General features: G+C 42.7%; 1 protein-coding gene across 2 annotated transcripts; it reads right to left on the bottom strand.

Moving 5' to 3' along the window:
* Positions 1-354: 354 nt before the first annotated feature.
* On the bottom strand, positions 355-26260 carry FMO1 (flavin containing dimethylaniline monoxygenase 1). 2 transcript variants are annotated; one of them, XM_030303004.1, is made up of 8 exons: positions 26120-26260; positions 16498-16686; positions 13019-13181; positions 8144-8286; positions 5423-5622; positions 4224-4579; positions 3633-3705; positions 355-1123 (listed from the first exon to the last, which is right to left on the bottom strand). In XM_030303004.1, exons 1-8 carry the CDS (start codon positions 26249-26251, stop codon positions 781-783), a joined length of 1599 nt encoding a protein of 532 aa, XP_030158864.1. In that variant the 5' UTR covers positions 26252-26260; the 3' UTR covers positions 355-780. The 2 variants fall into 2 exon arrangements, with proteins under 2 accessions (XP_030158864.1, XP_030158866.1); XM_030303006.1 differs by lacking the exon at positions 16498-16686.
* Positions 26261-27855: the final 1595 nt, after the last annotated feature.

The following is a 27855-nucleotide window of genomic DNA, read 5'->3' as shown; positions in this document are numbered from 1 at the left end:
GACCTACTTATTTTATAACTGGAGGTTTGTGCCTCTTAATCCCCTTCTCCTATTTTGTCCCTTCCTCCAACCCCCTGTCCCTCTGGCAACCACCTGTATTTATGAGTGAGTCTGTTTCTGGATTTTGTTGCTGTTTTGTTTGTTCTTTATTTTGTTTTTTAGATTCTATATATAAGTGAAATCGTATGGTATTTGTTTTTCTCTACCTTTTTTACATTCTTTTAGAAACACTCCAGTGAGTTTACTGAACCCCCAATTCTTTTATGGTCTTTATGAATAGACACTTCATCCCCTTATCTCTTTCCCCCTACCTTTACCCCAACTTGTAAAAAAGAGGTTAAAAGACCACTTGAAACAATCAGTTTTATTGTTTTTTTTTCCTTTCTTTTTATTTTTAATCATCTGATATCACAAGAGGATTATTTTAGTACAACCAAATCTTTTATGAAGTAGGGAGTTTTAGTTGAGGCCCGTGAAAATAGTTTATATGAGAAAGATAGAGGAAGGCTCAGAGGGCTGTCTTTAATAGCTCGCTCTTGTAAAATGAACCTGGAACCTTCCAGCAGCCTTCAAAGGCATCGAAATCTTGGTTATCTGACTCTAGCACTGGAAGCAGGTGGAGCCTCGAGAGGCCCAGGAAGACCGGCAGGAGGGGAGAGGAAGTGGCTTTCACCACTTGCACATGGCTTATGGCTGTGAATGCAATGTTGTGTCAATGGCAGAACAGAGCACTGTAAATCTACGGTGTGCATCTGATGAGCCATTTGGGTAATCTTTTATTTATAGGAAAATTAGGAAAATGGCCATAAGCAAAGGCAGAAGGATTAAGAGTTTAAGTAAGCTTGCAAAGGGAGATGGGGATTCTTGTACACTTCGAGTTTTGGTGACTTTGAATGTTCGATCCCACTGGGTCAAGATGGCATTTCTGGCTCCTTCCCATTTCCCTGGGCCGGTCAAGCGGAACTGGTATGGTGTGGATGGGCCGAAGAAGATGGTCAAGCCCAGGCGTGGGTCCGTCAGGAGCATAGAGAATAGGTTGGGTTTTGCATTGATGTAGGTCAGGAGTTCATCTATGTATGGGATATAATCTTCTTGTAAAGCTTTGCAGTAACACAAGCCAAACCTTTATAAAAGGAAAATGGGGGATAAAGAGAAAGACACAAAGATAAAATAATGATAACCCAGAGCAAGTCAACATGCCAAAAGTAAACAATGATGCTAGAAAATTTGAAATGTTCTCTTTTGCTTTTCTTTTTTATTTGAGAGAGAGAGAGAGACAGAGACAGAGAGAGAGAGGAGCCGGGGAGAGGGGCAGAGGGGGAGAGAGAGAGAATCCCAAGCAGGCTTCATGCTCAGCACAGAGCCTGATGTGGGGCTCGATGCTATGAACCTGGGATCATGACCTGAGCCGAAATCACGAGTCAGATCTCAACTGATTGAGCCACCTAGGCACCCCTGAAATGGTTTTTGTATTATTCTCTCCAAGCCCATAGCTGTCTAATGGTCTCATTGCATTTTTTTTTTTTTAATACAAGATGAGTTCCTTGACAAGATACTCTATGCATATGGTGCTCCAAATGCTTAAAATGCATCTAGTATTTCTCTGCTTCTTTTGTCAAATATTTAGGAATTTCTAGAAAAAAATTTATTTACATAATTTCACTATTCCTAAATTTTTCTAAAACTCAGTTATTGCTAGATTTATATAATGTAAAGTCCACAAGAATCAATAAGGTGGAATTTCCTGTAATGCTGGTGTTGGTCCTAAAATCACCAGCTGACCTATGTGACAAGAAGCTTTTCCACTGTGCAGCTCTAGTTAATTATCTATGTTATAGCACAATTCCATAATGGAGATCAAATCACATTCCAGGTTGAGGGTGAAAAAGAGGCATCTAAAATGTTTTTTTGTTATTTTGGGATTTAGCACTTTGACAAGGATAGCTCAACATGAAGTTTGGAAATATATTTAAATTAGAGAAGTGATAAAAATAATAAAAAAATAAGAATTATTTTTTAATGTTTGTTTATTTTTGAGAGAGACAGAGGCAGACCATGACTGGGGGAGGAGCAGAAAGAGAGGAAGACACAGATTCCAAAGCAGGTTCTAGGCTCTGAGCCATCAGCACAAAGCCTGAAGCAGGGCTCAAACCCATAGACCATGAGTTGAAGTTGGACGCTCAACCGACTGAGCCACCCATGTGCCCCAGTGATAAAAATGTTTAAATGCAGTGATTTATTTATTATTATTTTTTTAAATTTTTTTAATGTTTATTTTTGAGACAGAGAGAGACAGAGCATGAACGGGGGAGGGTCAGAGAGAGAGGGAGACACAGAATCGGAAACAGGCCCCAGGCTCTGAGCCATCAGCCCAGAGCCTGACGCGGGGCTCGAACTCACGAATCGCGAGATTATGACCCGAGCTGAAGTCGGACACTTAACCGACTGAGCCACCCAGGCGCCCCTAAATGCAGTGATTTAAAAACTTTCTTTTGGTATCAGAAAGCATTTTTCAAGTGATAATTTATATTAAAGCCCAAAACAGACTAACAGTAAACAAAACCAGAGATGTTTTAGTTGGGTTAGGAGTGAGGATGAGAGTCGGTGGGGTTGGGGGCGGGGGGGAGGCCAACACTCCTTTCTTTTCTGCTGCTTCCCTTCTGTAATCCCGGGTTCCTTGAGTGTGAGCCAGAGAGCAGAGAATAAGTGGAAACTTCTCTAGGGAAGAGGGTCAACAAACTTATTCTGGCAAAAGGTCAGATGGTAAGTACTTTAGGCTTTGAGGGCCATGTTATGGTCTCTATCTCAACAACTCAAAAGCAGCTACATGTAAATAGGTACATGAATGAGTGTGGTTAGGTTCTCATGAAATTTTATGTATGGCTACTGTGATTTAAATTTCATATGAGGCACCTAGGTGGCTCAGTTGGTTAAGCGTCTGACTTCGGCTCAGGTCATGATCTCATGGTTCTTGAGTTCAAGCCCCATGTGGGGCATTGTGCTGGTGGTTCAGAGCCTGGAGCCTGCTTTGGATTCTGTGTCTCTCTCTCTCTCTCTGCCCCTCCCCTGCTCATGCTCACTCTCTCTCTCAAAAAATAAGTAAACAAAAAAATTTTAAAACAATAAATTTCATATAATTTTCACATATCACAAAATATTCTTTTATTCCAACTCTTAAAACACATAAAAGTTCAAGTGGTCGGCAGATTTGACCTGCAGGACATAGTTTGCAGAATCCTGACTAGAGTAGAATCTAAATAAAACAATAGAATTGAATACAGATTGGTTGAATGAATGAATAAACAGACCCTTCTAGCATCAGAGGGGATAAACACAACTCTTTGCCTGCTGATTATGAAAAAGGCGTGGAATAATGTATCTGGTAGATGGGAGTTAATTGTATTTGGTTTAGAATCCAGACTCCATGTGGCGCTAGATAATTATGGTCTGAAGTGACGATTTTGGGACCTTTAAACTTTTCAGTTCCCCTTCTCCCCACTCTCCTTAACAGGCTATGCTAGTTTCCCCCCCCCTCTAAATCTCAGGCGCTGCCTCATGTCTCTCTGCTATTGTTTTGCCAATTTGAGTCATGATTCAAAAAGATGCATAAGGAGTTAACTAAGTTAACTCACCCACTGGGTTTGTTTTCTTTTCTTGCATTGACTTCCTCAATCATGACACTTTGCGGTGGTAACTTATTTATACCTGTGAAACAACAAAAAAGGCAATTTAACTTCAGGCCTGCTTGCTTAGTGGGTGAAGATGTTTTATTACTGCTTATCTTTATTCCTGGTACCCAGCGACTCATCTGTTCTCCTCCTAAAAATATTAGCTGCCTACAGGGTGGATGGTAAGTTTTTGGTAATAATGCTACCAGCTGAAAAGTTATAAGCATCTGGTCATCTCACTAGTTATCTGATACAACATAACCTCAGAACTGAATTCTGTCACTTGATTGAAGTTTTATACTTTAATTGAACCAGTTAATTCAGTGAAAACAACAGATAGACACAACTTGTATTTTTTTGACCCCCGATTTATCTTTTGTGCTGGTAATGGCTCAAATTCATTCTGATAGTGTAATTCCATGAAGAATAGAATGAATCCTGCTTTTAAAGATTCTGTTGTTTGAGATAGGAGCTGGGGACGCTCTCAAAATTTCTAGTATCCAAAATAACATAGTAAACAGAAAACATATGCCCCGGAATTTCTCATGCACGTACCTTTTAGGACTCGAACAACCCATCGTGCTTGGGTCTCTCCAGTGGGTATCATGGAGCCCAAAGGTTTGATGAGGCCAATAACAGCCAGGGTTGGCTTTGGCAGATGTGCAGGGAAGATGTACTTGTACAGTGATGCCTGGCCATTTTCGACTTTCACTATGGACTCATCAAGGAAGGGGAAAGCAAAGGTGTATCCAGTGGCAAAGACAATGATATCAATGGGCTCTTCCTTTGGGGTGTTGTTAAATATGACAGAGTTTTCCTTCACCTCTTTTATACTTGGCTTGATGAGCACTTTCCCAGTGATGATACAGCCTGGGAGTTCATCATTTAGCACAGGCTCTCTCAGCTGTGTCCTAAAGAGAAACATGGGCAGGGAAGAGATGTGCCGGTGACCAGTGTGGCTGGCCCTTCCACCTCCTTCCCTTCCCTTCCTCATTCTGGGGCTCTCCCCTTGGCCAGGCAGGAGGTGCCAGTCTTGGGAGAAGTGGCACTTGGTAGGGAGCTGTGTGCCCTCAGTGGTGGCTTGGGTACACCTGATCCATGTTGGTCCAGAGTGGAACCTGGAGGAAGATCAGATGAGATATCTGGGCTACGATGCCAACCCCGGGAATGGAGTATCCTTGTACCGACTCAATGAGAAAGTAAAACCGTCTATTCTTAATGGGATAAATTGTAGGCTGTAACTCAGATACAGACTGAGTTAAGTACAGACTGAGGTCAAGGTCGTCTTGACAAGGGCAAGAAGGCACTGCTGCTGGAGAGATGGGCAGGGGCCACTACAACATTTGATTCTTCCCACACAGAGAAACAAGCCAAGCGTGTTGCTTCTACCAAAAGAGTCGTAGACAAGTCATTGTCTTTCGAGCGCTGCAGCTGAGGGCCACGTAACCTGCCTAGGTCATAGAGCTCACTTATCACTACATGAGCTTGGGCAAGTGGCTGAACTTTGCCAAGCCTCGGTTCGCCCACAGTAAAAAGAAGATTAAGTAAGACTTTAAAAAAGGGTTGTTGACAAGATGCAATACCTAGTTTCACTTACCAAGAACTCAAAATAGCTAGCTATTAGGAAATACACTGGGATGAAGTTTTCCTTCACGTTTGGTCGATATGATGTGTTGTTGCCTGGTTTGGAGGTGCCAGTGGAGGCACAGAGCCTCCTCCTTCCTCACAGCCCTCAGCAGATACCCTCCGTTTACCTGTCTTCCGGTACCAAGCCGTAATTTGCATGATGGAACCAGCTGTTCATCTTTCTTGCCAGCAGCCAGTTCACAATTGGAGTTGGGAGAGAATTTCTGAACATGGTCTGAAACCGAGTCGTGAACACCATGTCCCACGGGTACCCTGAGTCGAAGACTCGACTGATCACCCACGCCCCGCTGGTGGTGCTGAGGAACACCTGGAAGCAGTCAAAGAAGCCACTCAGTTTGACACGGTGAGCCCGGCTGGCTTCGCCAGAGAGTCAAGAGGTCTCATCATTGGAATAGCGCCTGAAAGTCTCCCTCCCTCAAAATATATCCTCCACAAGATGGTTTTGGCTCCTCCGGCTCCCGCTGTAAAGTTATTCATTTGAGATAACGGTTTGGGCACTTAGAGTATTAAAATGCCTTCGAACATATAACTGAGCTCTTATTATCTGCGAGATACAGTGCCAGACACCTCAGTGAGTGAGCTACTGTGGCAACCCAGAGCGAGCTCAAAGTCTCGTGTGAAAAAGCAGCGAGCGGGTGGGTACAGTTTTGCATGCTAGTAATTGTAGGGCATAAGAACAAGGTGTGGCAGCAGGTGAATCTTGTCTATAAAGGGTTTCAATAGAAACCACTGTTTGAACTGACAATAAATTTCAGTAACACAGTTGGTTTTGGTGAATTCCTTAAAAAACACTTTTTTTTTTTTTAACAGGTTAGCTGTTTGAGTTCACCAGCTGACTGAGTTTGAAATTTCCACATGATGAGAGAGATAGAAATAATATGAATGGAAATAGAATATGCTACCCACATGTCTCCTGTGGGGGTCGGAATGGATGGGACTGTTAATTTTTATTTCAGGACCTCCTTTCTCTTCTCTCGGGATGTCTCCACCAAACTGCGAAGTCTCTCCAAATCAATCAACCAGTCAATCCTTTTTTTGAAAGTTCCCGAAGGGAATATCAAAATCACATTCCCAATCCTTTTCCTTCATAGCTATTTTTGCTCTTGCAATTATTATTTTTAAAGCTTTTATTTTTAAGTAATCTCTATATCCAACATGCATCTTGAGCCTACAACCCCCAGATCAAGAGTTGCATGCTCTACTGACTGAGCCGGCCAGGCACTCCTCACTCTTGCATTCATTCATTCATTCATTTATAGAGCAAGAACAAGAGAGAGAGAGAGAGAGAGAGAGTGCACAACCCAAGTGTGAGCACAAGCGGTAGAGGGGCAGAGAAAGAGGGAGGGAAAGAGACAGAATCCTAAGCAGGGTCTGCACTGTCAGTGTTAAGCCCGACATGGGGCTTGAACTCACAAACCATGAGATCGTGACCCGAGTTGAAATCAAGAGTTGGACACTTAACCGATTGAGCCATCCGGGTATCCATGACCTAATTATTTATACTTATTTAGTTGGCATCTGTGTCCGCCTCAACTCTATGCCCCATTATGGCAGAAATCTTGCTTTTTTTTTTTTTTTTTTTTTTTGAGAGAGAGGGCTCAAGTGAGTGAGGGGCAGAGAGAGAGGAAAAGAGAGAGGGAGAGAGGGAGGGAGGGAGGAAGAGAGAGAGACAGAGAGAGAGAGAGAGAGAGAGAGGGAGAGAGAGAGAGAGGTGGGACTCTCACCCGATGCGGGACTCAAACTCAGGAACCTTGAGATCATGAACTGAGCTGAAGTCAGATGTTTAATTGACTGAGCCGCCCAGGTGCCCAGAAATCTTGTTTTTATTGTATTTTTCCGTGATTCCCCCTGTGCCTGGCACAACGTTTGGCACATCAGAAACCAACAACTAATATGTATTTGTTTTTTTTTTTTTAAATTTTTTTTTTTCAATGTTTATTTATTTTTGGGACAGAGAGAGACAGAGCATGAACGGGGGAGGGGCAGAGAGAGAGGGAGACACAGAATCGGAAACAGACTCCAGGCTCTGAGCCATCAGCCCAGAGCCCGACGCGGGGCTCGAACTCACGGACCGCGAGATCGTAACCTGGCTGAAGTTGGACGCTTAACCGACTGTGCCACCAAGGCGCCCCAATATGTATTTGTTTTTAACAAGTGCCAGCTGAGGAACGTTAATTACAATTATTACATAAACTTTACTAGGGAGAGATCACTGTGTTGGGGCAACATAGCTGGGGAGGTACAAGTGGATTGTAATAAAGGGGAAAAGAGCACCGAAGGGAGGGGTGTGGTATGAGCAAAGGGGAAAAACACAGGAATTGGAAAAGGCTCAGAGTAGTGGGAGATAAAGTTGAAATGGCACATTTGAACCAGATTAAGGAGAACTCTATAAAGCAGGGCTAATCCATCTGCAATTTATTATTATTATTATTTTCGCTTTTGTTGCTTTTATTTTATTTTACTTTATTATTTTCGTGAAAAGAGTTTCCCTGTACATTTTGGCAGGATTGAGGAGCCAGAATAGCTTTTCTAGCTTCTGTTGTTTCACAAAGTGATTAAACGTGGCCTGTGCTTTCTCAGATCTGCCTCCTCTGCTAACAGCACAGAGACTCTTTCTCCCTCTCTCTGTCCCTCCCCTGCTCTCTCTCTCTCTCTCAAACAAACAAACAAACAAACAAACAAATAAACATTAAAAAATAAAATTAAAAAATCTGTTTTTTTTGTATGTGTGTGTATTTTAGGCATTTTTATTTCTTTCATCTTTTGTCACTGTTTGCCTGAGGCATGCATCTTAAGCTACAGTTTTTCATTAGGTAACATCAGGGTACCTTTTCTGCCAGGTGGCTGGCCTCCACAGCAATGTCTGTGCCCGAATTCCCCATTCCAACCACAACGACTCTCTTGTCCTTAAATATATTTGGGTATTTATACTGTCGGCTATGAAAGTACTGGCCTTTAAAGGTATTTATACCTATAGAAAAAAAAAAGTCAAATGAAGAATTTTATAGGATCAGTAAACGAAACATATGCATTGCTCCATTAATAATATCCCTTTGATTGGGGCGCCCGGGTGGCTCAGTCGGTTGAGCATTTGACTGGCTCAGGTCATGATCTCACTGTTCGTGGGTTCGAGTCCCACGTTAGGCTCTGTGCTGACTGCTCAGAGCCTGGAGCCTCCTTCAGATTCTGTGTCTCCCTCTCTTTCTGCCCCTCCCCTACTCGTGCTCTGTCTCTGTCTCTCTCTCAAAAATAAATAAACGTAAAAAATTAAAAAAAATAATATCCTTTTGATGGATTATTTTGGTTGTTTTTAATAGCATGCCCAATTTTAAGAAAATCCAAAATGTGAATACATGACTTTGTAAGACACAGAAATGAGTGATTATTTATTTAATGGAGGTACTTATTCCATCTCACTAGATAGGCCTCTGGGTTTATTTGCTACTAAGTTGAAATATCATGGCATAAAGATTAATTAAGCCATTATTACCAATTTTATTTATTTATTTATTAAAAAAATTTTTTTTAATTTATTTTTAAGACAGAGAGAGACAGAGCAGGGGAGGGGCAGAGAGAGAGGAGACACAGAATCCAAAGCAGGCTCCAGGCTCTAAGCCGTCAGCACAGAGCCTGACACGGGGCTTGAACTCACAAACTGTGAGATCATGACCTGAGCTGAAGTCAGAGGCTTAACCAACTGAACCACCCAGGCACCCCTATTTATTTTTTTAATTTAATTTTTTATTTTTTTAAATTTACATCCAAATTAGTTAGCATATAGTGCAACAGTGATTTCAGGAGTACATTCCTTAGTGCCCCTTACCCATTTAGCCCATCCCCCCTCCCACAACCCCTCCAGTAACCCTCTGTTTGTTCTCCATATTTATGAGTCTCTTCTGTTTTGTCCCCCTCCCTGTTTTTGTATTATTTTTGTTTCCCTTCCCTTATGTTCATCTGTTTTGTCTCTGAAAGTCCTCATATGAGTGAAGTCCTATGATTTTTGTCTTTCTCTGACTAATTTCACTTAGCATAATCCCCTCCAGTTCCATCCACGTAGTTGCAAATGGCAAGATTTCATTCTTTTTGATTGCCGAGGAATCCTCCATTGTGTGTGTGTGTGTGTGTGTGTGTGTGTGTGTGTGTGTGTGTGTGTGTGTGTATACCACATCCTCTTTATCCATTCATCCATCGATGGACATTTGGGCTCTTTCCATACTTTGGCTATTACTGATAGTGCTGCTATAAACATGGGGGTGCATGTGTCCCTTCGAAACAGCACACCTGTATCCCGTGGATAAATGCCTAGCAGTGCCATTGCTGGGTCATAGGGTAGTTCTATTTTTAGTTTTTTGAGGAACCTCCATACTGTTTTCCAGAGTGGCTGCACCAGCTTGCATTCCCAAGCCGTCATTACCAATTTTAAAGTGGATGGAAATCAGTGATAGAATTAGTTTGTTCTATTTACTAATATTTGACTATCTAGAGCTTCTCCCAAGCAAGGAGCAAGAGCAGAGAAGCTCAAGGGAACTATGAGTCAGCGCCTCCACTCTTTTCAGCAAACTGTTTTTGGCATCTATGTGCTTGGACCTGGGCTAAGTTGATATTAGAGAAATAAGATAAACAAAATGTGGTTCCTATTCGAAAAGATCCATGTTGGCTGGGGAAGTTCACCGATAGCTCACCTTGGTGACTGACTATAACGCAGACTGAGTTTGCTGAGGCAGCAAGAGTTGGCTCTGAGAAAAAGGGATCATGTTCGCCACGCTGGGTTTAGCTCTACTGTTCTAACCAGAAAGGATATCTCAGGCGGTTGATGCCAAATGTCTCACTGAAACATTAACTGTGAATGGAGAGTTTTGGAAAATACTCTCAGGGTTGCATAACACAAAAGTTAAGAGGTGCTGTACAAAGAACCTTTTTTTTTTTTTTTCCAGGAAAAGTGATAAGACACCTAGATTCTCAGGGGATAAATATCGATGCTTGTGGCAAACAGCCTTATCAAGGTTTGGTTCACCCTTAGTTCACCTTGAAACATTAGAAATCTGACATGAATCTCAGTTAAAACCCACCACAATCCCGAGCACTTAGAATTTAATAATCATGCAGCCAAGTTCAAATATTAATTCAGACAGGACTCATCACAGATCAGAGAATGGCTGACAAGGGAGAGCTAGGCAAGTTTAAAAAATTTTTTTTTCAACGTTTATTTATTTTTGGGACAGAGAGAGACAGAGCATGAACGGGGGAGGGGCAGAGAGAGAGGGAGACACAGAATCGGAAACAGGCTCCAGGCTCTGAGCCATCAGCCCAGAGCCTGACGCGGGGCTCAAACTCACGGACCGCAAGATCGTGACCTGGCTGAAGTCGGACGCTTAACCGACTGCGCCACCCAGGCTCCCCAAGGCAAGTTTAAGGAGAATCATAGAATTATTATCCCTGGATGTTAAATTACCTTAGATTTTTCTCCAGATCAGGGTCTTTTGGATCAGAAATGAACAAAAATGAGACTGTGTCTGAGCCACCTATCACACTAATATTTTCCCCCCTTTTATCACAGGAGGATAGAGCAGGCACTTTTTTTAGGTGAATGTGGTTGTGTTAGTAAACACACCAGAGTGTATATATCTGAATGATTGATTACAAGTAGTTATTTTGGGAAGTTGTACATTTATTCTGTGAAGTTATGCATTTATTCTGTGATACCTATTATTTTTACTAAGACTTTTTGGAACATCTTTGGAATTGACTCCAGACAATGTGCCTCCAGGGGTGCCTCAGTGGCTCAGTCTGTTGAGCGTCTGACTCTTGATTTTGGCTCAGGTCATGATCTCATGGTTTGCGGGATCAAGTCCCCCGTCAGGTTCTGCGCTGGTGGCGTGGAGCCTGCTTGGGATTCTCTCTCTCTCACTGCCCCTTCCCTGTTTGTGCTCTCACTCTCTCTCAAAACAAACAAACAAAGAAACAAAAAAGAACAATGTACCTCCAGACACATGTTTTCAAATGTCTTCAGTAAATCTGAATTTTTCTAATAGTTATGATGACCCCAGGAATTACGTACAGACTAAGTAAGTCTGTTGTGAGGCAGAGAGAGAGTTTGTGAGATTTCGAGGACTCTTTTTCAAATCTAAAGTCACAAAACCTTAGAACTCAAAAGCTCCTTAATAGTTACCTACCCAGGGATTTCAAATGGCCAATTGGTAGTAGCCGGTCAGATATTGAAAAGGTCTGCAAGTCCCATAGAGCTCTGTTTGCTTGATTTGTGATGTATGCTGTTGGATAAGGTGGTCAATTTATGGGCAAAACCCCAGAGGCTTAGAAAGGTTAACCGGAAGGCCCAAGGTTGTATAGCTTGTTAGCTGTGTAGCCTAGAATCTGTACCTCCTGGGTCTCAAGCCCATCCTATTCAAATTGAGGACACTGGTTCAGTTGCTTTCGGGGTACACCTTATCCTAATCTGACCTGACCTGAATGACGTCTGGAGGGCAGACCCAGCACCAATGGATGTACGTGAGTTGTTGTAAAATAAGCATTTGTATCATTTTCAGGTCATGTGTAGACTGTGATTCCTCTGCTGGACTCCTATAAAACTCTTTTCATTCCTTCCAGACAGGCTACATGTTGTCATATCCACCCCTGTATTTTTAGCACTTTGTGTAATATGGCACTGTTGGTGCCAAATAAATTCAGCGTATTCTCTATGTCATGGAACTTTCTGGATTCTTAGGGTGATCTAGTACCAGGCACTCCTTCCTAGGAGTTTGGAGGGGCTTGCCTACTTAGGGATTTTCTCTGTGGACAAGAGCTGAGAAAGGATTGGGTTGTCTTGTGGGGTGGCTATTGATCCTCTCTCAGGGATGTTGGGGAATAGTTCCTTATATCGTGGACTTGGGGCTTTTTGATTCAAGATTCAATTCCACGGCAGTTTTCAGGATGTGCTTCGTCCTAACTTGGCCGGACTTGCATAAGCTCTTGGGGCATGGGAGGTGTGTGAGTTTATTGTAAGACGAGACTTGAGATCACTCCAAGTCATATTTAGATGATGAAGAGAAAAATTTCCTAAAGTTTTAACTTCTTGAAAACTTACTGTGGATAAAATAAACCAAATCATTGTGTTTTTTATTCCCTCTGCATTGTAATCCAATGGAAATTTGACATAGATTAACATGAATCATGTTTGCAAAAACCAGATAAGGAAACTGGGACTCAAAGATGACTTAACTTGCCTTCTAAGATTCTTTTCTCTGTTGACTACTGACCCAGTGCTATAAACGTCTGATCTAGCTAAACCTCTATGGAACAAACGAACAAAAGTCACACTACTTTTTTAAAAATTTATTCACTGATCGACCTTTGTGGCCTCTAAACTCAGCTTTGGTTGTGTGCTACTGCTGAGGCTAACAACTTTGTAAGCATCCAGTGTCTTAGAAGACTTTCTGAGTGTTGCCCATCGCTTAAGGAGGGACATTGAACCCCAGTGAAGCATAAAACTGCTTGCAAGTAATTTGTTCTATTCTTTGGCACTTATAAATTGTTTGGAACAAATGAAAGTCAAAAATTGGTCAGAAATGCTGGTTAGAAAAAATCCCTGTTACCTTACAACTTTAACTATTTAACGGAAGAACCATAGAAATTCATTCCCGGACCAAGCCAGTATCAGGATGGCTCCCACGAGACGAATTAAGGTCAGTTTCAGAAAACCGTACCTGGGAAAGAGTCCAGTGGCAAATATGGGTCAGTAAGAAAACCAGTGCAGACCATGACAGCATCAAAGATGGCAGACTCTTGCTTTCCTTCATGCTGAGTGACCACCTCCCATTGGCCAGTGACAGTAAAATCTGGGCATTTTGTTACACTGCAGACTTTAGTCTGAAAAAAAGAGTCATAGTCACAATTAATTGTTGTCAAACTTCTAGTAAGGGCTTGCTGGCCGAGGTACCAGTTGACACTTCAAATGTTCTAGAGCATAGGCTAAACATAATCAATAAGCATAAACTTAGAAATAGAATCAAGTTATCAGATTAACCGTAATTTTCTGGATGGATGTATTCTTTTTTAAAAATATTTATTTTTGAGAGAGAGAGATTGAGAGAGGGAGAGAGAGAGAGGGAGAGAATATGGGTGGGGGAGGGGCAGAGAGAAAGGGGGACAGAGGACCCAAAGCGGGCTCCACCCTGACAGCAGAGAGCTGGATGTGGGGCTTGAATTCACCAACCGTGAGATCACGGCCTGAGCTGAAGTTGGATGCTCAACTGACTGAGCCACTCAGGCACCCCTGGATGGATGTATTCTAAGGGTTGTAGAGGGTTACTTAAGAGAAGTGATGCGATCCAAAAATTTTGAGTGATTTGTTCAAATTCTCATAGTAAGTGATAGAACCAAGCATCGCGGTCTTCTGAAGTCTTTTTCATTTTTTTTTTTTCTGTTACGTCTATCTCTCATAAAGCTGTGCTTTGATAAAAACATGGATGATATAAATTGGAAATATGAATTTGGTCCCAAGGATCTTACCTTATGAAAGGTCCTGTAGAATATGTTGTTGACGTTTTCCCACATCTTGATAGCTATTGATAAGTACTAACTTGATGGCCTGAATGATAAGTACTAACTTGATGGTCTGATAAGTACTAACTTGATGGCCTGAATGTACTAACTTGATGGACCATGGGAGTGGTATTTGTTTCAATAGAGTATATATATGTTTATGCATGCTAGGTTCTGATTCAGAAAATATATAAAATAAATTTACAAGATAAATTTATTAATTTACTTATTTGTTTATAGTTTATTTATTTTGAGAGACTCAGAGAGAGACAGTGTGCGCAGGGGAGGGGCAGAAAGAGAGGGAGAGAGAATCCCAAGCAAGCTCCGCGCTGTCTGTGCAGAGCCCGATGTGGGGCTTGATTTCACATACCCTAAGGTCATGATCTGAGCCGAAATCAAGAATCAGATGCTTAACCACCTTAGCCACCCAGCGGCCCCCCAAGTCAAGTTTAAAAGCATAAATGCCCCACTGGCCAAGAGACTTTGCTGCTTTTCTTTCCTTTTAAGTTTTCAGAGAAGACAGGTGTCTCAAGTCTTACCTCATGGGTTCACAATTTGGTTTATAATATTTGAAGTGCTTATTGGATTTCAACATTTGTATTAGTAACTCTTCCTTTTTTAAATATAAATTTTCAGTTAATTAAAAATTAATTTCAAAGTAGAATTTACTTTCAACTTAAAAATAAGAAATGTTCATAATTAAAAACTTGGAATGCACAGAGAGGAAAGAAATCTCTTATAAACAGCTGCTTGTGTGTACTCTCTTAAAACTTTGGTGAACATCTAGCTTTAAAGTTTTTTTTTCAAGGTAGGCCTGGGTGGCTCACCCAGTTAAGTCAGCATCCAACTTCGGCTCAGGTCATGATCTCGCAATTCGTGAGTTCGAACCCTGCATCAGGCTCTGGGCTGACAGCTCAGAGCCTGGAGCCTGCTTTGGATTCTGTGTCTCCCTGTCTCTCTGCCCCTCCTCTTCTTGTATTCTCTCTCTCTCTCTCTCTCTCTTAAAAATAAATAATAAAACGTTAAAAAATTTTTTTCAATTATTTTAAAGCAGGCTTGGAGCAGCACCTAGTAAAGAAAATACTTCAGATTCAGGAGCTCTGATGCATTAAAAATACTTCTGTGGATTATGCCCATTCACTATGGTACTGTTTCAATTTTACTGTGTCCCTTGAAAGATATGGGAGTGGGGTAAAATACTCTTTAGAAGTTTTTAAAAAATTTTTCTCCAGTTTTTTTGAGATATAATTGGCATATAACATTGTATAAGTTTAAGGTATACAACATAATGATCTGATATATGTATATACTGCAAAATAATTATAATAAACAATAAGTTTAGCTCACATCCATCACCTCACATAGTTATAATTTTTTGTTTTGTGATGACAACTTGTAAGATCTACTCTCTTAGCAACTTACAAATATACAACACAATAGAGTTAACTATACTCAGCATGCTTTGCATTATATTCCCGGAACGGATTTACCTTACAACTGGAAGTCTGTACCTTTAGAGCACCTTAACCCATTTCCCCAGTCCCTACTCTTCACCCCTGGTAACCAGCAATCTGTTCTGTTTATATGAGTTGCTTTTTTTTTTTTTTTTTTTTTTTTTAAGATTTTACATACAAGTGAGATCCTACAGTCTGTGTCTTTGTCTGACTTATTTCACTTAGTATAATACCCTATAGGTCCACCCATGTTGTTGCAAATGGCAGGATTTCCTTCTTTTTTATGGCTGAATAACATTCCAGTATGTGTGTATGTGTGTGCCACATTTTCCTTATGCGTTCTTTATGCATGTGCCCATCGATGGACACTTAGGTTGTTTCCATGTCTTGACTATTGAAAATAATGCTGCAGTGAACATGGTGGTGTAGATATCTCTTCAAGATAGTGGTCTCATTTTTATCAGTGCTTTTAAGGTTGTGAATATGAATCTTATTTGCTACTAGTGTTGGTCATTCATGTTGTTTTCAATTCCCTAGGAATTCCTTACTATCCCCATCTGTAGTAGGGAGAGGGGAAGAGAGGAGAAAGAAAACATGTGGATTTTTCATGTTTCTTGGAGAGGGGAAAAAAAGAAGATATATTTGTCCCCATCCTTCTACCTTCTTCCTGTCTCTGTTCTTGGAAATGGGAAGGGAGGTGGTAAGGCCTCTATAAAGAACAATATTCAAAGATCTTTCTATTCCCAAGGATATCTAGAAAAGATTTCCTTCAGATCGTGGGGTTCTCTTATGTGTGGGCCCCTGCACATGCTTATTCCTATAGAGGGATAGTCCAAAGGAGAGTGCCTAGGTATGGGTAGAAGTCATCAGTGTCACTATGTGCATTTGTTCCGAGCCGAGAATGTGGCCTGATATTTTTAGGTCCCTTTGGGTACTTGGGTGAAATTATTGCAAACTAAAAATTTATTCATGTGAATCCTTACTGAAAGTATCCATTTCCACCTCCAGATTTACTTAAGGCGGCGGGGGTGGGTGGGTATGAGTACAAGGGGAAAGGAATCCAGCCAGCTGTCAACAATCTTGCCAGTTCATGATCTCATCTGCAGAGCCAAGGGCTAGGCTATGGAAAGAAATAGGAAATTGGTAGGAAATACTTCCTGACTACTAACTCATGTTTTGTGTCTTACCTTGAACTGAATGTGTTTCAGAAGGTTGAACCGGTTTGCATACATTTTGAGATATTCCAGGAATTGAGAATTTGGCACATAGTTTGGGTAATCTTCTGGGAAAGGAAAGTCTGAGTAACAAGACATCTCCTTGCAGGTGTTGGAAACCACAGACCTGTAGAGGCTGGCTCTTCCTTCTTCAACATGTTCCTGTACAAACGGTACACGCACATGAGTGTGTCTGCATTCGTGCATGTGTGTGCACACACGTGAAACGGATATTGATTTTTAGACATTTCAAACATTGATAAAGATTAAGGTTACCCTTTATCTTTTTATTTCCTTTTCTTTCTTTCTTTCTTTCTTTCTTTCTTTCTTTCTTTCTTTCTTTCTTTCTTTCTCTCTCTCTCTCTCTCTCTCTCTCTCTCTCTTTCTTCTTTTCTCTTTAATTTAAAGCATGGAGCTTGAACTCATGACCCTGAGATCAGGACCTGAGCTGAGATCAAGAGTAGGATGCTTAACCAACTGAGCCACCCAGGCACTCCAAGATTACCATTTCTTTTTTTGTTTGTTTTTAAGTTTATTTTTTATTTTGAGATGGGAAGAGGGGCAGAGAGAGGAGAGAGGGAGAGACAGAATCTCAAGCAGGTTCTGTGCTGTCAGCACAGAGCCTGAGGTGGGGCTGGAACTCATGAACCACGAGATCAGGACCTGAGCCGAAATTGAGGGTCGGTCGCTTAACCGACTGAGCCCTCCCAGGAGTCCCTCAAGGTAACCCTTCCTAATGGGATTTGTTACCCTGCACTTGAGATAGGGTGAACACTGAATAATTTTATGATCAGAATTACTATTTCATTCACTACATGTTAACAAATAAACCCAGGATGAACTCCCTTGTCCAGATTGATATGGCATCACTCCAAAATGTAGGAAAATATGCAAATAGACCAGAGCCAGGAAGTACTATCTGGATGATGGACAGTTGCTAGGTAGTTTGGTTTCCCAGGGTATTGTTGAAAGAATCACGGAGAAGAGGGTTCAGATTATTGAAGGACTCTGCGTCTAAAGTTAAGGAATTTGCATTTAATAGGAAGGTTATGGCAGTCTTCTGAGTTTTTATGTGGAAGTGATTCATATTAAATTTTGGAAAGATAATTCCAGTTCCACAAAAGAAATAGGAAGTCTGGAAAAGAAGGAAGGAGGCCAGTGAAGAGCCTAAAACACAAATCCACTTGATTGCTAATGGCAGCCCAAGCAGAGGCAATGGCGGTTGCCACAGAGAGGCGAGATTTGTGAGGTAGCAGTAAGTCAGAATGCGCAGCATAGGGAAGCTGTTTGGATTTAGGACTTGGGAGAAGAAGCACGTCAAAGGTTTTCAGAATGGACAACTGTGCACTTAGTGAGACACTAATTTTCCACTCCTAGTTTTGACATGAATAACTAGCACATGTCAGTGTCTCAGACAACTACAACCAGGTTGAGTAATAAGCACTTTTGGTATATTTAGTCTTTAATATACATTGCCTCTGTGTTTTGAATGTATTATGGAGGATTGTTCTGATTTTAATGGGAATGTGGTCCTTAGTATTTTAATATTATTTACCATTTTGGATATCTACAGTTTTTTTTTTTTTTTTTTTTCTCTGTGAAGCAAAAATTATTTTGTTTGTGTGAGCAAGTGGAAAGACGAATGTAAGCCTCACCTATGGAGAAGGGCTCGCTTCGTTGCCTCAAGTGGAAGGGTATAGTGAGCACAGAGAATAAACTTATAAACATGTCTTTGTGGTTTGAATTAATGTTACTGATCTCATCAACTAAGGAGCAAGCTGTATCTTGTTTGTCTGGGGCCTCACCTCTGCCAGTCTCATTTATACAGCACAAATCTATAAACCTGGAATCTAAAGGCTCCTGAGAAAGATGACTATTTAAATCCTGATCTTTTATTCTGCAGGCAGATCTAAAGCACTGTTACTCAAAGACGTATTGCTCGGCGAGCAATATGGAACTGGATTCTTTGTTAATCCTCTATGACAAGTACAGAAATTGAGAGTAAGCATCTGGAAACTTTACTAGCAATACTTCACCATTGCTCAATATCCAAGCACGTGGACTTCTATGTGTTGAATGGGACTTAGATCAGTCTCAGTGTTGCCTTAACTCGTGTGATGAGTGGCCTGGGGTTCGAACTGTGTGCTAGTCATGGATCACTGATGTTTTAAGGTTAGTTTGAAAACTGTTAGCCAGAAATGCATAAAATTTGTCATTATTTTCTTTCATTGAAAGATAACTGGGGGCACCTGGGTGGCTCAGTTAAGTGCCCGACTCTTGATTTTGGCTCAGGTCATGATCTCATGGCTTGTGAGAGCCTGCTTGGGATTCTCTGTCTCTTCCTCTTCTCCCCCTCTCTCTTTCTCTCTCAAAATAAATAAATAAACATTAAAAAAAAAAAAGAATCACCTGGGGAATCTTACTCGTATGTAGATGCTGATTCAGTAGGTCTGGGTGAACTTGAGATTCTGTATTTCTAACAAATTCCCCTGCAGATGCTGTTGGGCACAGACCATACTTTGAGTAACAACACTTTGGAGCAGTCCTACCAAAGTGGAATTTGGTGGAGGCCACTTATGCTCTTTAAAATTTTCTGGCAGTCATATTTAAAAAGGTAGAAAGAGCCAGGTGAAATTAATTTTAACAGTATATTTTATTTAACTCAACATATGTCAAATTTTATACTTTCAACACGTAATCACTATAAATATTACTAATGAAGTAGATTACATTCTTTTACTCATAGCAAGTCTTTCAAATATCAGTGTATATTTTATATTTTATTTATTTGTTTAAAAATTTATTTTTCTCTTTTTATAAAATTAATTTAAAAGATTTGTTTTATTTTTAGAGACAGAGAGAGCGTGAGCAGGGGAGAGAGGCCATGGGAGGGAGAGGGAGAGGGAGAGGGAGAGGGAGAGGGAGAGGGAGAGGGAGAGAGAGAGAGAGAGAGAGAGAGAGAGAACCACAAGCAGGCTCCAAGCTCAGTGTGGAGCTCTGTGCAGTACTCATTCCCACGACCCTGGGATCATGACCTGAGCTAAAATCAAGAGTCAGATGCTCAACTCACCTGAGCCGCCCAGGTGCCCCTTAGTGTATATTTTATACTTCTCAATTCAAATGCCAAATTTTTATTGGAAAAAGGGGATTCACATACCCAAACTGTTAGCAAATATGCTTAAAAACACTCCAGTAACTGAACTGAGTATTGGTTTTAAAATTAAAATTAATTACAATTAAGTGAAATAAAAAATTCAAGTTTTTAGTCATATGAACCAATTCCATAGTTACATGCAGACAGTGGCTACTTTATTGAATAGTAGAGCTTTAAAGTTGAAGCCAGCTATTAGAACAAAATTTAGTGTTGGTTTTATTTAATTAAAAGTGATGCTTCCTCTGGGTTACAGGAAAAAAAGAGACTAGGAACAGCTATAAAGAGATGTAATGTGGAGCAGTGAGAGCAAACAGCAGGGGAAGAAGCTATAGTATAATAAGAGAAACATCAGTTATGAATGTTTTGGGATCAATTAGGCCAAAACTCCCTCACTTTTCTCTAGCATCTGAAAACATCACATAGTGAATCATACTTGGTTAATACTGGCAATTTCTAGTTAACAATAATAAAAGGGTAAGTTAGGACTATATACTGTTTTAACAGGGGAAGAGATGTGCATAATACATGTTGTAAAGATTTCCATAAAAATGGCTCAAAAATTTTTTCTGTATGTTGGAATGGCACATTTAAACAGCAGAGAGTAATGGGGCTCAGTGGAGTTGCATAAGCCAGGAACCATGTATTAATGGGACCTTAGAACAGATGAACAAAGAAATATAAATAGAAAAAAATGCTGTTTTGTAAAACTCTGGGAGATAATTGTAAAGGCAGGGAGAAGAGAATCTTCCCGGAAAACCTGAGGCCTATCTTGAAACAATGTATCACAGATGTTAGCCAAGGAGGCGCTATAGTTTAGAGGGAAACTTAGCCCTTAGGGCGGAATCCAAGACCAACTCTTTGCTCTTTTCTTTCTTCCCACTGATTGTTCCTCCTAGAAAGATATAGAGAGTACTTCTGTATGCGGCTCCTGCCGCCTGCCCTCCTGTGTTTGCCCCAGTGATTCCCAGGTCCTGTTGGGACCTCCAGCTATACACACTCTTGGCATCGTCCCTGCGTGGGTCTGCCAATTGCCCTGGTGCTCCAAGTCACATGCCTCACGAATTGGTGGGGCCATGTAGGGGAAAGGTTTTTGTCTTGAAGGGAAAAGTGGGAGGGGAGGAGGGATGGACGGGGACAGAGAGCAAAGGCTAAAAGCATGCACTGAGCGGTTCTGGCTTCCCGGTCTACTTTGGTCCTGCAATGTAATGAATGGAAAGGTCACAGTCATCTGCTAAGACACTTGGGTGGGACTCCCTGAACTGTCCAGAATTTACATGCTCTCATTCTTTTTTTTTTTTTTTTTAATTTTTTTTTTTCAACGTTTATTTATTTTTGGGACAGAGAGAGACAGAGCATGAACGGGGGAAGGGCAGAGAGAGAGGGAGACAGAATCGGAAACAAGCTCCAGGCTCTGAGCCATCAGCCCAGAGCCTGATGCGGGGCTCGAACTCCCGGACCGCGAGATCGTGACCTGGCTGAAGTCGGACGCTTAACCGACTGCGCCACCCAGGCGCCCCTACATGCTCTCATTCTTGAGCCAGACTCTGGAAATGCATGAAGTACAGTTCTCGACAGCACAGACCCAGACCCAGACTGCCTAGGTTCATCTTCAAGCTCTACAGTTTTATCTGGGTAATCTTGGGAATTTTCTTTTTTAAAGTTTATTTATTTTTGAGAAAGAGAGAGAAAGACAGAAAGAGAAAGCACGCACAGAAGCAGGGGAGGGGCAGAGAGAGATGGAGAAAGAGAATCCTAAGCAGGCTCCCCACTGTCAGTGCAGAACCGGGCAGAGTCGGGGGGCTCAAACTGAAACTCACAAACCTTGAGATCATGACCTATGCTGAAATTGAGTCAGTTTCCTCAGCTATAAATAGGTATTATAATAATAGTGTATATCCCCTAGGATAAACTGAAACGATAGCTGTAACGTGTTTAGGATAGTGTCTGCTAAGCTCTCAATAAATGTTAACTGTTACTCATACTATTCCTCCATGATTATTATGGAGATTTACTTTCTGAAGCTTTGTGTCCTTCAGAGAGGATAATAGGTGATGGGAAGAAAGCTTTGACAGTTCAGATGTCTCTCCTGTCTCATATTAAAAATAAATGTAAAATGATAGTAAAAGTCACTCCTAAATAGAGACATTCTCTCTGTACAGGACATTCATACCTCTTGCTCTCCAAGAACAATTACTGCCTTCTTTTCCTCTCCTTTGAGCAGCCAGAATCCGTTTTTCTTTGTCTCCTCCTCTCCCTAGCGAGAGTTGGAGTCTCACTGGAGGCCAGAACATCATTCTGGGAGGGTTAGTAGGCCCTGGAATATGTTTCAGGGATGTGAAGGATGAAGCCGAATGTGTTTCTACCAGTATAGTATAATTTCCTCTAGATAATGTCAGTGTGGTTCTATAGGAAGGCTATCCCTTAAGATCCCTTCCTATACTAAAATTCTCTGAGTAAAATTCATTTTGAGTGATGGGACAATTCCTCACATTTTATTTCAATGTTACTTTATAATTGAAGTAATCAACCTATGGTGTTACTGCCCTAAGCCTCCCTTCCCTCTTAGGAGCCTAAGAGAATTGGTTGTAAGATAGACTTTCCATACATCTCGCTTGCCCCCACTTGAGTTAGTGGACAGAAGTGGGCTCTTTACCAACGTATCCCAATTATTACCAATTTATTTCTCATTAAAGATCACCACCTCTCTCCCACCCCAAGGAATGATGCCATTTCTTTTCCATTGCAACCTTTGTTTCCTCTTTGCTTGAGGCTATGGTAGCTGGAAAAGGCCAGAGAAATGGGTGTCTGAGTTGCAAATTAAGCACAGTGGTTTCTAATCTCTATAATCTTTGGGGGTGTCTCCCTATTTGGAAGTGGAGGCAGTCTCCATACGTGTTGTCTTGAGTTTCTGCAGATGGCTTGTCCATTTTTGCCCGGTGATCCCCGATGCCCAGAAGGGGAACTAAGGATCCCCTATGGGCTTTCTGGTAAGCACAGCCCTTGGTCGAGCACTTTATTTTTTTCATTTTAAAATTTTATTTATTTATTTATTTATTTATTTATTTATTTATTTATTTATATTTTAGAGAGACAGAGCAGGGGAGAGGGGCAGAGGAAGAGAGAGACAAAGAATCCCAAGCAGGCTCCATGCTAAGCGTGGAGCCTGACATGGGGCTCAGTCCCATGACCCTGGGATCCTGACCTGAGCGGAAATCAAGAAATCAGGAAGTCCAGCACCCTGGAGCAGACACTTTAATCTGCAAGTTTTGAGTTGGCCACTTGCTTTGAGTGCAGAGACAGAGACACCCTGTAACCAAGCCTGTGTGCGCATGTGCACGTGCGCTGAGGTAGGAGAGTGGGATGCCTCTAGAAAGACTCAGAAGGCTCATAGCATGTTGGAGCTGAAAGGTCCCTTTAAGGGCACCTTAGTTTAGGGATTTTCTCTCAGGCTTTCGAGAAATCTCAAGGTGGTACGGTTATCTCAAGAGGCCACTGTGTCAAGAGAGGGCTGCTGAATGAAGGTGGGGTGGTTTTCCTGGCTCCCAGTCCCCGAGCTTTTATCTATATTTCAAATTGGTTCTGTGTTCTCATTGAAGACAGAAAGCAGTGGGGCTGGAAGGACTTGTTACTTGGGCTACTTCTGCTGTATTATCCTCTTTGCCATCCTTTCGATGCCCTATCATGTGCTTCGAGATAGGTTTCCCCGACCTTCTCTATTTTTCTTACTTCCCTCCTCCCTTCCCCACTCCCACTCCTTTATCCTCCACAGAGGCCGTATTTTCCTGATGGGATCGGGGCCTCTCCACCTTTCCGAGGCAAACCCTTCTGCTGGGCCTACAACGACACCCCTTCCCTTGTCTGTAGGATCTTGTTCTGTTTGGGCTCAAGTAATCAATAGTCCCCCCCCACCCCCCTACCTCCCCTGTCCAGGTAGCTTCTCTTTGCCTGTAAACATGTCTGGGTCTTCCCATCATGCCAACATAAGCAAATCGATACACTAATAAAAAGTACCTCCTTTATTGCGTTCCTCATTATCGATTGCTTTCTAAAAATTTTTTTTTTTTTCAACGTTTATTTATTTTTGGGACAGAGAGAGACAGAGAATGAACGGGGGAGGGGCAGAGAGAGAGGGAGACACAGAATCGGAAACAGGCTCCAGGCTCCGAGCCATCAGCCCAGAGCCCGACGCGGGGCTCGAACTCACGGACCTCGAGATCGTGACCTGGCTGAAGTCGGACGCTTAACCGACTGTGCCACCCAGGCGCCCCTAGATTGCTTTCTAAATAATACCTTGCCAGAAAATTCAGCCACCCTCATCCCCTCCCATTATTTCTTATGCACGCCACGTACACCAATGAGCTATTTTTATTTTCCAAGCCTGCTCAGTACCTTTTCTTTACTGGTTTCCTCCCTGTAATCTCCCACTCAGTCTCGTCTGCCTGTTGAAATCTTTCCATCGCACACCGTCTCCCCCATGAAGCCTTCCCTGACTTTCCTCCAGTGGATACAATCCTGACCTCATTTATTTATTTATTTATTTTAAGTTTTTTTTTTTTTAATTTTTTTAACGTTTATTTATTTTTGAGACAGAGAGAGACAGAGCATGAACGGGGGAGGGGCAGAGAGAGAGGAAGACACAGAATCGGAAGCAGGCACCAGGCTCCGAGCCATCAGCCCAGAGCCCGATGCGGGGCTCGAACTCACAGACCTCGGGATCGTGACCTGAGCTGAAGTCGGACGCTTAACTGACTGAGCCACCCAGGCGCCCCAATCCTGACCTCATTTAAATACCCACAGCACTGTGTCTAATTTGTAGGATCCTACTCTCTTCTCATTACCCTGGCAGCAGCCTGGGGGTTTGATGTATTATTCTCATTTCTGCGTCCCCCACGGTGCTCATGCATAGGTGTTTGACCTGCCCAAGTCACACGGCCGGTTGGGCACAGCTGGGTCTGGAACTCATTTCTCTTGATTCTTAGGTCAGTGATTTTTACATGTGAATAATTAAGTGTCTGTGACCTATATAAGGTACTTTTTTTTTTTTTTTTGTCCAGTATCCTCAGGTCTCTGGGCTTTTTTTTTTTTTTTTTTTTCTTTCTGGACTCACCTTTGCTTTGACTGAAATTCTGCTATTTATCCTTTTAACTGGGAACTTTCATCTTGCAAGCCAACTCCCAGCTGTGATAGATTAATCCTATTTATCTTGAGTATGTGTTCAGAAGGATTCTGAGGCTTATCAGGGGAAGTGTATCAGGCTTGACTAGCAAGGTCTTCAGTGGGCACAGGAGGGGAGAGGTACAGCAGGGCTGTTAGGTTTCTGCTGTCCGAATGGAAAGTATGCACTTTGAAACATGGGAACAGATGTGCTCTTTCACTTAGTGCCTTTGGAGGAGGTTTCTATGTATCGATGGTCACATTTCAACACCTGCAGTTCTTTATGTGGGCCAAGCGGACCTATGCTAGGGGAACTGCAACTAACCAGCAGCCTTGGCCTCTCGGGAGCTTTGCTCACAGAGTTAGGAAATCCTTTATTCCAGTTCCAAATTCCATTCTTCTAGGGTAGAGGAGTGCTGCATCTTTCTCTTAGCCCCTTATGGGCTCTGAGGCCCGGACGTCTGACACCTTGCTCCTTTTCACTATTCCCGACAGCTTTCTCATCAGCATGTTTAAAGCTCTAGAGAAGGAGGGCCAGGAGGAGGCTTGGGAACTCTAATGCAAATGCTTCCCTGCTCAGACACAGGACTCAAAGGGTTTCAGTGGCCCCAGCAGTGCCACTGCGATCCCCTTTGGCCCAGGCCAGCCAAGGGCGGGCTGTAGAGTCCCCTCTTCTCCTTCTTCACCCCATTCTCCTCTCCAGTCTGGACGGTAGCCCTGCTGAGACTTGAGGATATTACTTTCTTTGCCTCAGGGAAAAAAGGCGCCTAACTCACATTCTTTACTTCTGGTTGTTCTCGGCATAGATTGGCATTGTTTGGACAGCAGCTCCTTGAGTATAAAACTCATCATCCAGCAAGCCCTGCGCTGTTTCACGTCAGGGGCAGCAGGACTGGGGAAAAAAGAAGGTGAGCAGTTCCGCCCAGCAGGTGGAGGCCAGCATCCCTCGCCCCAAACACTACAGCCTCTGGCCTCACTTCACACCCCTTGGCTCCTGCTTCCCTTGTTCCGGGCTGTCCCAGCCACTCCATTCTCTCCCACCCTTTGTGGGCATCTTCCTTCCTCTTGGCTTTAGATAAAGTTGTAGGGTTGCTTCCACACTCCCCACCCAAGCTCAGGCTGTGTCCTGCTTCTTTCTTTTAAGAATTTCATTAACCCTCCTGGCCCCTGTTCAGCAGATGCTTCTAACTCCTCCCCCCGCCCCAGAGCAGCCTTGGGAGAAATGCTTTCACACCGTCGAGCCTCATCCATTAGACGCGTCGCACAGCTGCTGAGACCCCTACTTACGGTGAACCTCCACAGCCCCCCGAGGTCGTCACTCCTCTCAAAGCATGTGGGCTCCAGGCCTTCCTCCAGGCAGCACTTGATGGAGGCCAGGCCACTGACCCCGGCTCCCACAATCGCAACTCGCTTGGCCATGTTCCCTGGTGCAGGGGAAAGCAAAACTGAGCCTTTTATTCACAAGTGAAAGCCCCACCCCAGCTTGGCTGCTCTAGCCAACCAGGAAACAGAACCGGGGAGGTTAAGAAATTTGCTCCATTTGACCCCTCTGTGGCTGGCCTCTGGTGTTGTGAGTGCAAAAAGAGAAACGTTCAGGTCCCTGGTTTAACCCTGTGCTCGTAAGCCCCTGCGCCTACACTCGGAGCTCGTGCCTGATGTTAGCACATTTGTTGCCAAGACTGTGGCTTCTGGCAGAGTGGCTGAAATTAGACCCTCTCGTGGAGAGTTTTGCATTCAGGATGGGGCTGCTGCCTCTGGCCTCCCTTCATGGGTCCCAGAATGGCATAGAGTAGTGGACCAGAAAGAATCACCTGGTCAAACATGTTTTGTTTTTTAAGTTTATGTATTTATCTCGAGAGAGAGAGAGAGAGAAAGAGAGAGAGAGAGAGAGAGAGAGAGAGAGAGAGAGCATGCAAGCGTGAGCACACAAGCAGGGAAGGGAGAGAGAGAGAGAGAGAATCCCAAGTGTCAGTGCAGAGCCCGATGTGGGGCTCGATCTCACAAATCGTGAGATCATGACCTGAGCTGAAATCGATAGTTGGAAGCTTAACTGACTGGCCACCCAGGTGCCCCTAACATGTTTTTTAAATAAACATATGAAACTGGAGGTCAGATTAGCATGGTGGCATGAGACAAGGCCACATGGCAGTGGTGGAGCGGAGTTGGGACTAGAAGCCAAGACCTGTGGCCACTGCAGGTGCCACGGCAGCCCTGGGAGAGTCCCAGCCCCTGGCATACCGCAGGGTCCCGGCTCGGTTGCCCATCCTTCTCCTGTCTGCGGCCAGTGGATGGCTGCCAGTGGAAGGGTGAGGGTGCGAGGCTTTGTGTGGACATTCATCCCTCCTCTCCCCTTCAGATACTGATGCAGCTCAGGGAACATGGCCCTGTCCCCACTGGCACAGGCGGAGGGTCATCTGTCCCCAGGCCATGCAAGAATGCTGAGAGGCAATATAGTGTATTGGTTACGCAACCAGGCTGTAGACCAGATTGCCTGGGTTAAAGCTCAGTTCTGCCAGTCACTGCCGTGTGATCTTGGGCAAGTTATTTAACCCCTCTGTGCATCATAAAAATTGAGGAAATAGTGGGAGTTTCTTTGTAGTGTTTGGTGAGAATCAAGGGAGTCAACACGTCAGATGATTTAGAACTGTTCCTGGCATGTAACAAATGCTTAACAAATATAAGCTATTATAACTATGAAACCATTTCCCAAAATTGGTGTCCTCCTCTGCCTTTCCCATTAGTAAGTTTCTGCTCTTTTAATTCCTATACGTTTTGGCCAGTTCATCCACATTTAACAGTGAATCATGTGATTTAGAGTTGTTCCCTAATACATTTTTGTGACAATTGTACCTCCTCACGTTAGTGAGTTTTGAAAGCGCATGGGTCCCAGAGTCAATGTAAGAAGTGCCCCCGAAGGCATTGTTTTCCTGAACATTTGCTATTTTCTCGTTGCACAGATGAGCTTTTTCCACAAAACTGGACATACATCTTTCGTTTTTGAGAGAAATAGCTCAACTATAGAG

The sequence above is a fragment of the Lynx canadensis genome, chromosome F1, assembly GCF_007474595.2.
Source record: "Lynx canadensis isolate LIC74 chromosome F1, mLynCan4.pri.v2, whole genome shotgun sequence".
Classification (NCBI taxonomy): domain Eukaryota; kingdom Metazoa; phylum Chordata; class Mammalia; order Carnivora; family Felidae; genus Lynx; species Lynx canadensis.
Note: the sequence above shows the minus strand (reverse complement) of the source record. Positions and strands in the feature narration are given on the sequence as shown.

What these genes read in the sequence shown, in the direction of transcription:
- FMO1 (XM_030303004.1), bottom strand. Translation starts at nt 26,251, where the DNA reads ATGGCCAAGCGAGTTGCGATTGTGGGAGCCGGGGTCAGTGGCCTGGCC. An exon ending in CCAGCCACCTGGCAGAAAAG is followed by an intron (nt 5,623 to 8,143) that starts GTACCCTGATGT and finishes GACTGCTTCCAG; the next exon opens with GTGTTCCTCAGCACCACCAG. An exon ending in AAAGAAAACAAACCCAGTGG is followed by an intron (nt 1,124 to 3,632) that starts GTGAGTTAACTT and finishes CCTTTTATAAAG; the next exon opens with GTTTGGCTTGTGTTACTGCA.